This window comes from Daucus carota, chromosome 4 (assembly GCF_001625215.2).
Source record: "Daucus carota subsp. sativus chromosome 4, DH1 v3.0, whole genome shotgun sequence".
Classification (NCBI taxonomy): Eukaryota; Viridiplantae; Streptophyta; class Magnoliopsida; order Apiales; family Apiaceae; genus Daucus; species Daucus carota.
The window spans coordinates 4,931,792-4,948,078 of record NC_030384.2 but is presented as its reverse complement, the minus strand read 5'-3'; the positions used below and the strand labels follow the sequence as shown (position 1 = coordinate 4,948,078).

At 42.3% G+C, this 16,287-nt stretch overlaps 1 protein-coding gene across 1 annotated transcript; it reads left to right on the top strand.

The window, feature by feature from the left end:
- Positions 1–13,466: 13,466 nt before the first annotated feature.
- Positions 13,467–14,750, top strand: LOC108203384 (uncharacterized). Its single transcript, XM_017372297.2, has one exon. It carries the CDS (start codon positions 13,467–13,469, stop codon positions 14,748–14,750), a length of 1,284 nt encoding a protein of 427 aa, XP_017227786.2.
- Positions 14,751–16,287: the final 1,537 nt, after the last annotated feature.

Genomic DNA, 16,287 nt, shown 5'->3' with positions numbered 1-16,287 from the left:
GTTTTGGGCTTACAGTAGCCCTTCAAGGTTTAAAGCCTATCAAGGCTTTCAAGGTTAAAGCTTATCAAAGCTTTCAAGGTTTCAAGCTTTTCAAGCTTGCAAGGTTTTGGGCTTACAGTAGTCCTTCAAGGTTTAAAGCCTATCAAGGCTTTCAAGGCTAAAGCTTATCAAAGCTTTCAAGGTTTCAAGCTTTTCAAGCTTACAAGGTTTTGGGCTTACAGTAGCCCTTCAAGGTTTTAAGCTTTTCAAGCTTGCAAGGTTTTGGGATTACAGTAGCCCTTCAAAGTTTAAAGCTTATCAAAGCTTTCAAGGTTTCAAGCTTTTCAAGCTTGCAAGGTTTTGGGCTTACAGTAGCCCTTCAAGGTTTCAAGCTTTTTAAGCTTGCAAGGTTTTGCGCTTACAGTAGCCCTTCAAGATTTAAAGCTTATCAAAGCTGTCAAGGGTTCAAGCTTTTCAAGCTTGCAAGGTTTTGGGCTTACAGCAGCCCTTCAAGGTTTAAAGCTTATCAAAGCTTTCAAGGTTTCAATCTTTTCAAGCTTGCAAGGTTTTGGGCTTACAGTAGCCCTTCAAGGTTTAAAGCTTATCAAAGCTTTCAAGGTTTCAAGCTTTACATGCTTGCAAGGTTTTGGGATTACAGTAGCCCTTCATGGTTTAAAGCTTATCAAAGCTTTCAAGGTTTCAAGCTTTTCAAGCTTGCAAGGTTTTCGGCTTACAGTAGTCCTTCAAGATTTAAAGCTTATCAAAGCTTTCAAGGTTTCAAGCTGGCAAGGTTTTGGGCTTACAGTAGCTCTTCAAGGTTAAAGCCTATCAAGGCTTTCAAGGCTGAAGGCCTATCAAGGCTTTCGAGTTTAAAGCCTATCCAGGCTCCCAAGGCTCACTTGGTGGAATTATTACAAGGCTAACTTGGTGGAGTTATTACAAGGCTTACTTGATGGAATTACAACAAGGCTAACTTGGTGGAGTTATTACAAGGCTTACTTGGTGGAATTACTACAAGGCTTACTTTGTGGAGTGATCTCGAAGCTTACACCTGGAGGGTCACTTTAAGAATTATACCTAAGGGTATCCTTCAAGGCTCACGCCTGGGGCTTACGTGTAAAGCCCGATGCCAAGCTTGCATGTAAGAATGAATTTACTTGTGCTCGGATGGATTATTACAAGGAAATATTAAGTACTTGTACGTTGATAGGGAGTTAACACAATTACTTCAATATACATTCCCAAGAAAGGAAACAACCCTGGAAAATAGGGTCCCAAGGGTCAAAACCCCCCGGAAAGTGGACAGTGCATACATTTTTAATGCAAGGGTTATCCCTATATTTGTCCTTTCTACCTGCACGTAAGGATTAGATGACAGGTACATGCAACATCATGAGGAATACCGAAAAATCATACAAGGCAAAGGAGATTGAAGGAAACTGCAGCAATTGGCATAAATAAATATATACTACAAAGGAAATTCCTCCCCACACCAACAGGGGGGGGCCCTTGTAGTATTGAAAATATCTCGCGAGGCATTCTGAGGTGCCCGCACCCTCATCCAAAGTTATTCAATTCACGACGACAAGCGCCAAGCAAAAATATTCGTAATTAAAAGCCGATTAAATAGAGGGGGAGGAGATCAAGGGGCAGCAGGAGAGGAGGAGTCCTTTTCATCGCCGACAAGAGGATCCTGGGAAGCTTGGGTTATCGCAGGGGCTGCAGCCGGAACCCCTTCCGGGGGCGTCACCTCAAGACCCACAGGAACTAACTCTGCAGGCTTCGGCTCGTCTTCGGCCACAGCCCTCTTTTCAACACCTCCGTTTGACAGACCCTGGGAAGTCGCCGAGACCTTGTTTAGGCCAGCTTCATCCTCGGCCTTTGCCTCCTCCAGGGCTACCGCGGCGTCAGACCCCAGCTTCGCCCAATCGTTGTCGGGGAAGAAGCGGTAGGCCGACTTAACACAGTCCTTCACCCCCGCGGCAACCCCAGCCTCGAATATGGCGGCCTCCCGCTCCTTCCTCCCTGCCTTTGTGGCGGCAGCGGCGTCCTGGAGGCCTTTCACTTGCAACTCAAGCTCCTTGACCTGCCTCCGCAGGCCGTCGACCTCCTCCTCAAGCCCCCTCATTATCATGTCCTACTTCTCCTTTAGCTGCTGAGCCTTGGCTTCCGCTTCCTTAAACTTTAGGTTGGCCTTTCGGTAGGCGTCCCTCTCTTTGGTGGCGGAAGCCAGGTCAGCCCTAACCTGCTCAGAGAGCATCCGCTGAAAGAGCTGAGTCTTTTGGTAGGCTATCGAAAGCCTGTCCCACTCCCGAATTGTGGCCTTGGGGACCTGATCAGAGAGCATCCGCTGAAAGAGCTGAGTCTTTTGGAAGGAAGAGGAAGCGGGAGAGCTGCGGGCTAGGGTTAACCTGGGCTTCTTGCTTGTACGGCCTTCAGCTGAAGACCCCGCCTTAGCAGTCTTAGAGGGGTCCCGCTTGCGACCCCCGGAGGAGGTCTTCTTCTGCTCTAGAGAAGGAGAAGGAAGCTGGGAGATAGGCTTCGCAGGAATAGGGGCCTGGGAGCCGGAGGCTTCCCCAAACGAATCCTCATACTTGGTGGAGCGCTTGACAAAACGGGGAATGTTGGCAGCCATATCTGTAGGAGGAAACAAAGAGAGACAATCAGAAACTATGCAATTGTTAATAAGAATATGAAAGAGTGCAACCAAAATAGGTGGCGTAAAAGGTTATAAGGCATGCATGGCATATATGGCAGTAAATCTACAAGGCAAATATCATATAAGGAAGACAAGTTCAAAGGTGCAAGCTAAGAGGAAACCTGGGCTTCCCGTTGCCTCCACATCTGCACCCCCCTCATCAACGGGGGATGCATCAACCACCGTAGTGGAGAAACCGAGCCCCTCCAGGTTCTCTGGAGTTAGCAAGCTGGAGCCATCACCCAATTTGGTGGAAATCCCCAGCACATGCTACAACAAACACAAGTATAAGGAAACTAAATGGGAAACCTAAAAAGCTAAACCGGACAGTGGACAAGGGGAAAATTGGCTTACTGGGGAAGAGGTTGAAGTCCTTTCTATAGACTGGGCAGTCGTAGCAGTAAACGAAGAGCTTCTGCCAGTTCGACATCGACTGGCGGTTGCCCTTGATGCCCTTTTTATGGTGGGTATTCCATGCAGTGAGGTAGAAGAACCCTGGGTCCTCCCAGTGAGTTTCAGCTGGAAGAACCAGCCCAGCTCCAAGGCAGACATCCTCACCCCATGGTGGATGTCGTAGAGGATGTAGAGGCAGACCGCCATGCGGTAGGAGTTGGGGGTGAGCTACATGTGGGAGACCTCATAGAAGTCCAAGACCTCCAGGATGAAAGGATGGAGGGGGAGAGACAAGCCCAGCCTAAAGAACTGGGCGGAGAGCACGGCCTTGGGATAGTGTTAGGGTTATACTGAAATATCCGTTTGAAGTATATAACAATTATTTGAAAATCTTGAATGCATGTTTTCACATTGTCTGTATATTATATATTGTAGACAATCTAGTATCAAATGGGATAGCAGAAGATTAGGTTGTCGAGTACCTTATATAATATAATAAAGGTTCACAGTCTAAATGGTGTTAGACAAACCATTGGAACGACTGAAGTATTATTTGGAAATAGTATATCTGGACTATTGAATAATACTTATATACCTTGTGTATATTGAACGGGATCAAAATAGTAGAATAATTGTTTCTTTAATTCTGACAATAAAGAACTAAGATTCTACGAAGTTATTATTGCTTAGGTTTTTAATCCGGATATAGTGATTGACACTTGTATTTAATGCACATGCCTTGACTCATAAGTTAAGTAATTTATTTTAAATTACGAATTTATCTATTGGGCAATGGCATTATATACAAAGTGGGATATTGACTATAAAAGGAAACCGTGTCCGAAAAATATATTCGGGTGATGATGTCCCCTTGAAAGCTCATAAAGATAATTATGCTTTAGTCCTGCAGGCAGATTTGTTCTTGCATAATTATAAGGTTGAGTGGATGATCAAGGATAAAAGATATTCATTAAATTAATTGTCAGAAATTTATTTAATTAATGGACATGCGATATCTTAAACATGGGGAATTTATAAGCAATTAATATGGGAGCCGAATTAAATAATTAATTTACGGAATTTAGAAAGGTAGTGCAAATATTAATTCTTTAGTGGATTGAATTAATATTTAATGACATTGGGCCTGGCCCGGAATGTCATTGGAAGGCCTGACCTAATGGTCCATGATCCCTACTATAGCCTATATATATTTTGGTTCTCCTGAAGCTGAAAGACACACCAAAACTATTACGGAAGGGATTTCGAGTCTGTTTTTCGGAATTTTTCGAGGTATTCTGAGGCCGTTTAGGCCTCCAAACGGGGACTCGAAGTTTTCTAGAATCTTTCGAAGGATGAATTCGAAGCTGATTTTTCTGGGGCCATAATAGTGGATGTGTTTTATTATGATTTACATAATCCTTGATTATTGTTATTATGTGTTTCTTGTCTTTGTTGTTATGCCATAATAGTGCATGCTAGTATGACATGGACATAGGGATGTTTTTCATTAATGCTTCAATCGTGATAGTATGCTGCCATGTTATGTGTTCTTTGTGTTGCTATGACCATGATAGTATGCATGTGGACTTCGAAGAACTAACATAGGGCGATGCATCTAGATTAAAATCCTCAAAGTAAATTCTAAGTGGGAGAGGGAGCTAATATGACATTAAATCCTATGGTCTCCATCATTGTTTGTATGTAATTTAACATAAAGACGAATATAAATTATGTATAGGTCACCCATCGTGGCATGTAATTTATGGTGTCTAGAATGTTATAGATATTACTAGAACAAACTTCTTAAATTAATACGAATAGATACGAATTTTCTTTATCTCTGATTTGGGGCGATTTCTAAGGCTTAGGGTATTAAGTGAGATCGATGTGACTCCTCCACCGCCTAGAAGTCAAACCAGACACGAATATTGAATTGAAGTATTCTATTCAAAGAATATTGGAAGGTATACATGCCGCCCATCGTGGCGTACCAAGTTCCATAGGTTTCGGATAATTTAATATTTGATGATGGTATACACTTAGCTATGAAAAATAATATAGACCACCCCAACGTGGCTTATTGTTTAGTAATAAGACCGAAGTAACGTTTAAACAAATTTAGGTGGTATACATGTCACCCATCGTGACGTACCAGAAACTTATGGTGTTTAAACGTTAGTGCATTTAATTTTAATAATTGTTAGAGGAACCAATAGGTCTTAATTTTAATGCACCCTTCTTTATGTGTAATGTGATTTTTTCATGTATGATTTTCAGGATAAAATGGGCTTTAATCCACTGTTCACCATACTTAAGGATAACAAACTTACCGGACCTAACTATATTGAATGGAAACGTAATTTGGACATTGTGTTGACTGCTGAGGAGTACAAGTTTTGCACTTATGAACCCAAGCCTGAGCAGCCCGCTGCTGATGCTCCTGATGAGGAGAAAGAGTATTATAAGCGGTGGATAAAGGCTGATGAGATGTCGCGATGTTACATTCTGGCAGCAATGTCGGGTGTTTTGCAGCATCAGCATCAGGCTATGGCCACTGCTTCGGATATGCTCTTTAATCTCAAGAAACTTTTTGGAGATCAGAATAGGGCTGCTAGGCAAGTAGCCATGAAGGCTTTAATGAACACTCAGATGGCTGAAGGTACACCTGTAAGGGATCATGTTCTCAAGATGATGTCACATCTGAATGAGATAGAGATCCTTGGTGCTGAGCTTGACGGGGAAACCCAGATTGACATTGTCCTTATGAGCTTGCCCAAAAGTTTTGAGCAGTTCCGCTTGAATTACAACATGAACAAGAGGCAGTATAGTCTTGCGGAACTGCTGACAGAACTTCAGGCAGCTGAAGGATTATTTCGCCAGAGTGTTCAGGTGAATGTGGCTGAGAAAGGTTCTTCCTCTAAGTCGAAAGGCAATAAGAAGAAGAAAAAGGCTCAGACACAACAAGCTGTGAAGGCAGTGGGAGTTCAAGGTGGTGTGAAAAAGTCTAAGGGAAAGTGCTACCGGTGCAAGCAGTCGGGTCACTGGAAAAAGGATTGTCCTCTTCCTAAGAAGACAAGCAATACTGGTATATCTCTTTCTCTAGTTACAGAAACATTTATAGCAGCTATATCTATGACCACTTGGTGTGTAGATACTGGAGCCACTGATAATGTTTGTAACTCTATGCAGGGGTTCCAGCAATCCAGAATGCTTAGAGATGGTGAGATCTACGTTTTCATGGGAGATGCTACGAAAGTAGCAGTAGTTGCAGTAGGAGTTATTCATTTATCTTTTGGTTCTGATAGGATTTTTATTTTGAACAATTGTCTTTATGTACCTTCTTTTAGAAGGAATTTGATTTCGGTTTCTAAACTTGCTATGGATGGTTATAATGTTTGTTTGGATCGTAATGTTTCTATTATGATGAATAAACGGATTATATGTTCTGGTACATTGCAAGACAATTTGTATATAATTAATCCTAGTCAACCCGCACTGCAACTACAACATAGGGTATTGAACAACACATTTTCTACCTCTAATAAAAGAAAGGAACCTTCTAGTTTGAACCAAACATATCTTTGGCACTTGAGATTAGGTCATATTAACTTGAGGAGGATTCAAAGACTGGTAGTAGACGGGCCTTTAGGCTCATTGGCAGTGGAGCCATTTCCAGTTTGTGAATCCTGCTTGGAAGGTAAAATGACCAATAGGCCTTTCAAGGCAAAGGGGAATAGAGCCAAAGAAGTGTTAGGATTGGTTCACTCTGATTTATGTGGACCCATGAATATCCAAGCAAGAGGTGGTTATGAGTATTTCGTCACTTTCATTGACGATTATTCTAGATATGGGTACGTTTATTTGTTGCGCCGTGAGTCTGAGTGCTTTGATAAGTTCAAAGAGTACAAAGCTAAAACGGAGAAGCGACATAATAAAAGTGTCAAGTCACTACGATCAGATCGTGGTGGCGAATACTTGCTTGGGGAATTCAGGGAATATTTATCAGAGAATGGGATAGAATCCCAGTTGACTGCACCAGGCACACCCCAGCAGAACGGTGTAGCAGAGAGAAGGAACCGGACTCTTTTAGAGAGTGTTAGATCGATGATGAGTTATTCGGATTTACCCAAGTCGTTTTGGGGACATGCCTTAGAGACAGCAGCTTATCTTCTGAACTTAGTACCTTCTAAGTCGGTTCCTAAAACCCCTTTAGAATTGTGGACCGGGGACAAACCGAGTCTGAGACACATTCGAATATGGGGCTGTCCAGCACATGTGCTGAACAAGAACGCGACTAAGCTAGAATCTCGTACAGAAGTAAAGCTGTTTGTAGGCTACCCCATGGGAACAAAAGGTTATTTATTTTATAGTCCTAAGGATCGGGATGTCACTGTTAGCACCAATGCAAGATTCTTAGAGGAAGACTATATAATGAATCACAAACCCATGAGTAGTATCGTTTTAGAGGAATTAGGGGGAGGGACGAATAATGAACCTGTAGTACAAGTAGAACAACCACAGCAGACTGTGCAACCGGTTACTAATATCGCACCTGTTCCTCGTCGTAGTGGGAGGGTTGTTCGACAGCCCGACAGATTCATGTTTTTGGGGGAGTCTTCGGACTTGGTCTCTGGTGAACATGAAGATGATCCCCGGACATACGAAGAGGCAATACAAGACAAAGATGCAAGTCTTTGGCAAAAGGCAATGGATTCTGAGATGGAATCAATGTATTCTAATCAGGTCTGGGAGCTCGTGGAACCACCCAAAGGTGTAAAACCTATTGGATGTAAGTGGGTCTACAAGAAAAAGAGGGGATCAGACAAAAAGGTGAAAGCCTGGAAAGCAAGACTTGTTGGGAAAGGGTATACTCAAAAAGAAGTTATCGATTATGAGGAAACCTTTTCGCTAGTAGTCATGCTTAAGTCAATCCGTATTCTTTTATCTATAGCAGCTCATCTCGATTATGAGATTTGGCAAATGGATGTCAAGACAGCTTTCCTTAATGAAAATCTTAAGGAAACCATCTATATGCAGCAACCAGAGGGATTCATTAAAGAAGGCCAAGAGCATCTTGTATGTAAGCTGAAGAGGTCTATTTATGGACTTAAACAAGCTTCTAGGTATTGGAACATTCGCTTTGATCAGGCAGTCCAGTCGTATGGATTTGATCAATGTCCAAGCGAAGCATGCGGGTATAAGAGATGTGAGGGAAATGCAGTGGTTTTTCTAGTGCTTTATGTTGATGACATTTTACTCATTGGAAACAATGTTAAGATGTTGTCTTCAATAAAGGCATGGTTGTTCAAACAATTTGAAATGAAGGACTTAGGTGAAGCAGCATACATCCTTGGGATCAAACTTATAAGGGATCGCAAGAAAAGGATGTTGGATTTATCTCAGGAGCCCTACATAGATGACGTATTAGCTCGTTTTAACATGCAGGACTCCAAGAAGGGTAATTTACCCTTCAGACATGGAGTTACTCTATCAAAGAGGCAGTGTCCTTCGACACCTAAGGAGATAGAGAACATGAAAGCAGTTCCTTATGCCTCGGCGTGTGGGAGCCTAATGTATGCAATGTTATGTACGAGGCCTGATATCTGCTTTGCCGTGGGCATGGTTAGCAGATACCAGTAAAACCCAGGACAGGAACATTGGAGTGCTGTAAAAGCAATACTCAAGTACCTGCGAAGGACTAAAGAGTATATGTTGGTTTACAAGTCCTCTGATTTATTGCCTCTGGGATATACCGATTCGGATTTCCACACAGATAAGGATAAGAGAAAGTCCACCTCGGGATGTGTTTTTACTTTGGGAGGTGGAGCCGTAATATGGAGGAGTGTGAAGCAGAAATGCATCGCAGACTCAACCATGGAAGCCGAATATATGGCAGCCTCTGAGGCAGCCAAAGAGGCTATATGGTTCCGAATCTTCCTGCTGGATTTAGATGTGGTTCCTAATCTGCCACAGCAGATCACGATTTATTGTGATAACACTGGTGCTGTGGCGAATACCAAGGAACCACGGGCCCATAAGGCAGCGAAACACATAGAGCGTAAGTATCACCTCATACGACAGTTCGTTAAGCGAGGAGATATCATTGTGACTGACATAACATCGAAGGATAACCGGGCAGATCCTTTCACGAAGAGCTTACCAGCTAAGGCTTTTCAGGAGCATGTGGAAGCGATAGGAGTCAGATACTTGGTCACATAGTTATTATAGTTGGTAGTGGATTGCTTGTAATAGACACTGATATACTCAAAGAATATCTTGAGTATAAGTGGGAGATTGTTAGGGTTATACTGAAATATTCGTTTGAAGTATATAACAATTATTTGAGAATCTTCAATGCATGTTTTCACATTGTCTGTATATTATATATTGTAGACAATCTAGTATCAAATGGGATAGCAGAAGATTAGATTGTCAGACTCCTTATATAATATAATAGAGGTTCACAGTCGAGGTGGTGTTGGACAAGCCACTGGAACGGCTGAAGTATTATTTGGAAATGGTTTATCTTGACTATTGAATAATACTTATATACTTTGTGTATATTGAACGGGATCAAAATAGTAGAATAATTGTTTCTTTAATTCTGACAATAAAGAACTAAGATTCTATGATGTTATTAATGCTTAAGTTCTTAATCCGGATATAGTGATTGACACTTGTATTTAATGCACATGCCTTGACTCATAAATTAAGTAATTTATTTTAAATTACGAATTTATGTATTGGGCAATGACATTATATACAGAGTGGGATATTGACTATAGAAGGAAACCGTGTCCGAAAAATATATTCGGGTGATGATGTCCTCTTGAAAGCTCATAAAGATAATTATGCTTTAGTCCTGCAGGCAGATTTGTTCTTGCATAATTATAAGGTTGAGTGGATGATCAAGGATAAAAAAAATTAATAAAATTAATTGTCAGAAATTAATTTAATTAATGGACATGCCATATCTTAAACATGGGAAATTTATAAGCAATTAATATGGGAGCCGAATTAAATTATTAATTTACAGAATTAGGAAAGGTAGTGCAAATATTAACTCTTTAGTGGATTGAATTAATATTTAATGATATTGGGCCTGGCCCGGAATGTCATTGGAAGGCCTGACCTAATGTTCCATGATCCCTACTGTAGCCTATATATATTCTCGTTCTCCTAAAACTGAAAGACACACCAAAACGAATTCATCCTAGAGTTTGAGAGAGGCAGACGTTTTTCTCAAGGAGACAGCTAGGGTTTTGGGTTTTCGAAGCTTTAAGGAGAGGCACACCTTGGGAGATCGAAGGCCACACTTCGTCCAGGGAGAATCAGGGAATACAGTAGAAGACGTGGATTTGAATCGCTTGCGCCGTAGCGATTAAGGTTAATATTCTGTTCGAACTTTTAATTAATATCATAAAACGCAGGGCCAAGGTCCGATTGTTCCTACAGATAGTCAGGGCCCGGCTTGAGGGTGTCGAAGCGGTGTCACCTCTCTCTTGGCATTGGAATCCCCAGGGTGCAACCAGGGTTGCAGGACTCCAAGAGGGACTGCAGGCGAGCAGGAGTCATGATGGAGTCCATGTACTCGCAGGCCAGGACTACAGCTGGAGGCTCGATCACCTCCACGGAAGCCTCGGCCTCCCGTTCAGCCTCCTCGGGGTTCCCCTCGAGGGCTTCAGCAGCAGGGTCCAGCGGGAGGCCCGGAGTCCCATCCGCCTGGCTAGACTCGGAGGCGGTCCAGTTGAGCTCCTTCACCACCAAGCTGTGCCTGGAGCGAGTTCTGGAGCTAACTCCTGAGCTTGGCCGGGCAGGTTGAAGGTCTAGGCTAAAGGAATATCCCGTGTCAACCACGACAGCGGGAGCCTTGCTGGTAGCAGATTGGGACGAGTGAGGAGACATTGATCCTTGAGACATCTACAAGAGGAAATGATGGGTTAACAGAGGACACAACAGGAGGTGAAGGGGTCGAAAGAAAAAGAACAGAAAAGGAAAAGGGTCTGCGGAAGACTGGGCTGCGAAGGTGGAGCCCTACGGGTGTGAATGAGAAATGAAAAGGCTTCAGTTGGAGCCCTAAGGTATGAGGGGACTACCTCCCTCAAAGGAAGTGGCACAGGCCACGAGTGACGGTTCTTCTTCTCCGGGTTGCCTAATAAGGGACCCAGAGCGGGAAGCCTGATCCTAACCTTAACCTCAACCACAACAACCAACATCTAATAAATGCACTAGGCTACAAGCTAAACAAGTATAGCAAGTAAATCACATAACAACACATTCAAAGCATCTAAAGGGCATGAAAAAGGGTTCGATTGTAAAAGAGGGGTTTCCCCCTGGAGGCGATTGGGAACCTAGGGTTTACAATCTAGGGCTACGATCATGGCTTCAAAGCAACGCAACAACGCCGAGGGCGATAACCTAGTCGGAAAATAAACAGGGCCTAATCGAAGTCGATTGAAGCCAGTGGTGTGTGCACATTCAAAAGATTAATGTGTGCAATCAATTATACTAACATGCAGAGCAAATTGGTAGTTCAATCTGACATAATAACATTAAGCGAGGCAAATGTGGGTGTGTGCGCGCAAGCCGAGATGAACAGTCAAAAAGAAAAAATGAAAATCGAGCGTGGATCATATAAACATTTAGTTGCAGACATGGTGAAAATGTGATGAAAGACGAAGACGAAAGTAAGAAGGCATACCTTTGGTCGGAGGTCGGTGAAAGTCAGAGAAGAAAACGCCGGAGAGAAAGAGCAAGTTGCGCCTGGAAGTGCTTCGGTCGGAAGAGAGAGTATGAAGTGAAGTGTTTAAGAGATAAAAGAAAAGAAGAGTGAGGCTTGGTGTGTGTGTGTGTGTGTATATAGCAGTGGGAAGTGGGGAACAGCTACGCCAGGTGGCGTGCCGTGACTGGCTTGGCGTGCAGGTAGCTTTGATGAGCCAGGGGTTCCCGAGGCCTAGGTGGGTGGCTGAAGAGGTAGAGGCATGCTAGGACTCTACGGTTGCACCACCTAATAAGGGATTTTCTGTTACAATTCAAATCAATTTGAATTTAAATTAAACCCCGAAATCTTTGGGATCAGCCTTATCACAAGCTGACGTGACACATGCGGGAAACTGAAAAGGTGGAGTAAAAATTGCGGAAGCTCAAAGCATATTTTTGGAAGATAATTTTAATTATTTTGGGAACAAATACTCAAGGCTTGTGATGGTTGCAGTGAATTAATATAATTGGTTTTATAATTATGCGTGGGAAGTATATCTGAATTATTTCTTGTTTCTTACACCAGGCTGCGCCTACGTAAGCTTAGAAATAATTTACGATTAACCTCTAACATAATTTAAGGGCTTGCAGCTGGATGGTTGAGGGTTACCGTTCTTAGGTTCCTCTCGTATTTAATACTTCAAGGAACCGCGGGGTAGTTGTTGTGCCATAAAATCTCCCTGGGCTTATTTTATAGCCCATCATATTATTTGGGCTTTATTTGGGCTTATTGGAATCATCTGGTTAAGGATAATGGGCTTCACCATGGCTGGGTGAATCATTGGAGGCATACGAGGAGGTATATGGACTTGCATTGGAAGCACAATGAAGACTGCCATCAGAATGGGGTTGCACCTGAAGGCGCTTTAGCGGTTACCGCTGCTAGGGGTTACCGCTAAGTGCATCCTGGCTTGCAGCTACAGGGCTGCAGTTAGGGGATGCCGCTGGTAGGGCTTCCTCCGCCTGGGCAGAACGGCAGGCAGACTCCAAGCATGACTCTTCTTCCTTGTTTCTAGGAGGACGAGTTGGAGGTGGATTGGGAGTATATCAGCTATCATTTATCTGCAAATTAAGGGATAAATACATCTATTATGGAGATAATGACGGTCAAGGGGAGATAATTCAAGGATATTCGGATATACATGCAAAATGAAGGCTTCAAGTGACCAACTTGGAGTGGGATGCCGCTAGATAACTACTGAAAGAAGACTGTTTTATCCTAAACTAGAGGGGATAAGAGCTTATCTCTTCAGAGTCCTAAATCGAGAACTACATGGGCTTGATCCCTATAAATATAGGGTATGTAGGCACCTTGCAAAGGGACGAATTTCGGATTCATAAACTCACGAGTTCTACAGTCTAAAGAGAGGCTCATGTAACCTTTGTGATGTACATTTCCGGGCAATTGCAGGACGGAATTCCATAATTCCGGCCTCGTTGCTTGGTTCTTTGCAAGCTCAGCCCTTAAACACATTTGTTTTCTTTAGTTTATGTAAACGGTAGCCCCTAAGAGCTAACCGTGATTTTCGTAGTTGTAACAGATATCCCTATAATTGTGCTATACGGTTCTGGGGTTGTTGTATCAATTCCTCTCACAACAGACTCTATAACTTCGATGAAGGCTTAACTAGCATCTATGGAGCATGTGCTCAAGAATCTGAGCATGGGCAATAATCAATCTAAGGAGCAATCCCTCAGTTCACAGATTAATCAAACCAAGAATGTTTCTTGTGTATTTTGTGGCGAGGCTCATACTTATGATAGTTGTCCTTCAAATCCGGAATCTGTCTTTTACATGGGAAATCAAAACAAGGGTGGCCCTTACTCGAATACTTACAATCAGTCATGGAGGCAACATCCTAATTTTTCTTGGAGCAATCAAGGGGCAAATTCTGGAACTTCAAATGGCAACGTAAAGTCCAATTTTCCACCTGGATTTTCTCAACAAGCACCTCAGTCTAATTCACTTGAAAATATGTTGAAGGAGTACATCATCAAGAATGAAGCTAGTAGATCTCAAACTAAAGCTCTGGTCCAAAGTCAAGCGGCATCCTTACGAAACTTAGAGAATCAGGCTGGGCAACTAGCTAATGAGTTGAGGAATGGACCACATGGTACTCTCCCTAGCGACACCGAAAAGCCTAAGGGTGTTGGGAATGAACATTGTAAGGCCATGACATTGAAGAACGGAAAAGTATTGGGGAACGCTACTACTGACTCTAAACAGGATGATTCTGTTGAACTGAGTGGCAATGAGGAAAATTCTGAAGGTAAGGAAATCGAGAATGACAAGGTATCTCCACCAAAGGCTTCTTCTGAAAAATCACACATTCACCCACAACCTCCATATCCTCAGCGGTTCCAAAAGCAAAAACATGATGTTCAGTTCAAGAAATTTCTTGATGTCTTGAAGCAACTTCACATCAATATTCCTCTTGTAGAAGCTCTTGAGCAGATGCCCAACTATGTGAAATTCATGAAGGACATTCTTACAAAGAAGAGAAGGCTGGGGGAGTTTGAAATTGTAGCTCTAACGAAGGAGTGTAGCTCATTCTTGCAACATAAATTGCCTACAAAGATGAAAGATCCAGGGAGTTTCACTATTCCTTGCACTATTAGTGACTCTTATTGTGGGATGGCATTATGTGATTTGGGAGCTAGCATAAACTTGATGCCTATGTCGGTGTTCAGAAAATTGGGGATTGGAGAAGTTCGGCCTACTACTGTCACTCTTCAACTAGCTGATAGATCTCTTGCTCATCCAGAGGGAAAGATTGAAGATGTTCTGGTCAAAGTAGACAAGTTCATATTTCCTGCTGATTTCATCGTGTTGGACTATGAAGCTGATCGAGAGGTTCCCATTATCTTGGGAAGACCATTTCTTGCTACCGGAAGAACTCTCATAGATGTGCAAAACTGAGAGCTAACTATGAGGGTTCAAGAAGAAAAGGTGACTTTTAATGTCTTTAAAGCAATGAAATATTCTGATGATGTAGAAGATTGCTCAGCTATCACTTTATTTGATGAGCTAATTTCTGATAAATTAGACTTTAATTCTTCTCACGATCCTTTGGAGCAATTAATATTGAATGCTTCTCAAGAGGGAGATGATAATGTTGAACTCTTAGCTTGGTTGGAAGTTAATTCACAGGTTACAAGAACTAGGGGACGCTTTTAGTCATTGGATTTGTCGTCAAGGGAGTTCAAGACTCCTAAGTCATCAACTGATGAACCATCAGAGTTAGAACTAAGGGCTCTTCCTTCTCACTTGAAATATGCTTATTTGGGACCTTCTTCCACTTTGCCTGTTATTATCTCTGCTAAATTATCTCTTGCTCAAGAAGAGAAATTGGTTGAGCTTCTGAAGAATCACAAGAAAGCTATTGGGAGGAGTATTGCAGATATCAAAGGTATTAGCCCTTCTATTTGCATGCATAAAATCTTGTTAGAAGATGGTGCCAAAGGTTCAATTGAAGGCCAGCGCAGATTGAATCCTATTATGAAGGAAGTGGTGAAGAAAGAGGTAATTAAATGGTTAGATGGTTGAATTATTTATCCAATCTCGGATAGTGCATGGGTGAGCCCAGTTCAGTGTGTGCCTAAAAAGGGTGGATTCACGGTGATAAAAAAATGAAAATAACGAGTTGATACCTACGAGAACAGTCACCGGTTGGAGAATTTGTATTGATTATCGGAAGCTGAACAAAGCCACCAGAAAGGATCAGTTTCCATTTCCCTTTGTTGATCAGATGTTGGATAGACTGGCTGGACGAGAGTATTATTGTTTTCTTGATGGGTACTCTGGCTATAATCAGATAATAGTTGCTCCCGAAGATCAACACAAGACTACTTTCACTTGTCCTTATGGTACTTTTGCCTTCACAAGGGTGTCATTCGGGCTATGTAATGCCCCTCCAACTTTTCAAAGATGTATGATGGCTATCTTTTCAGACATGGTTGGAGAATTTCTAGAGGTATTCATGGATGATTTCTCAGTATTTGGGGATTCTTTTGATGATTGTCTTTATAACTTGGGGAAGGTTTTGGAGCGATGTGAATACACCAATCTTGTACTCAATTGGGAAAAATATCATTTTATGGTGAAGGAAGGAATCGTGTTGGGACATAAAGTTTTAAGGAAGGGAATTGAAGTTGATAAAGCGAAGATTGAAGTCATCGAGAAGTTACCTCCTCCTTCTTCTGTTAAGAGCACTCGAAGTTTTCTTAGGCATGCAAGTTTCTACAGACGATTCACTAAAGACTTCTCCAAAATTTCTAAGCCTCTTTGCAAGTTATTGGAGAATGATACTCCTTTTCTGTTTGACGAAGCATGTTTAAAGGCTTTCGAGGAGCTAAAGCGAAGGTTGATTTCTGCACCTATTATCATTGCACCAGATTGGAGCTTGCCATTTGAATTAATGTGTGATGCTAGTGATTATGCCGTGGGAGCAGTCATG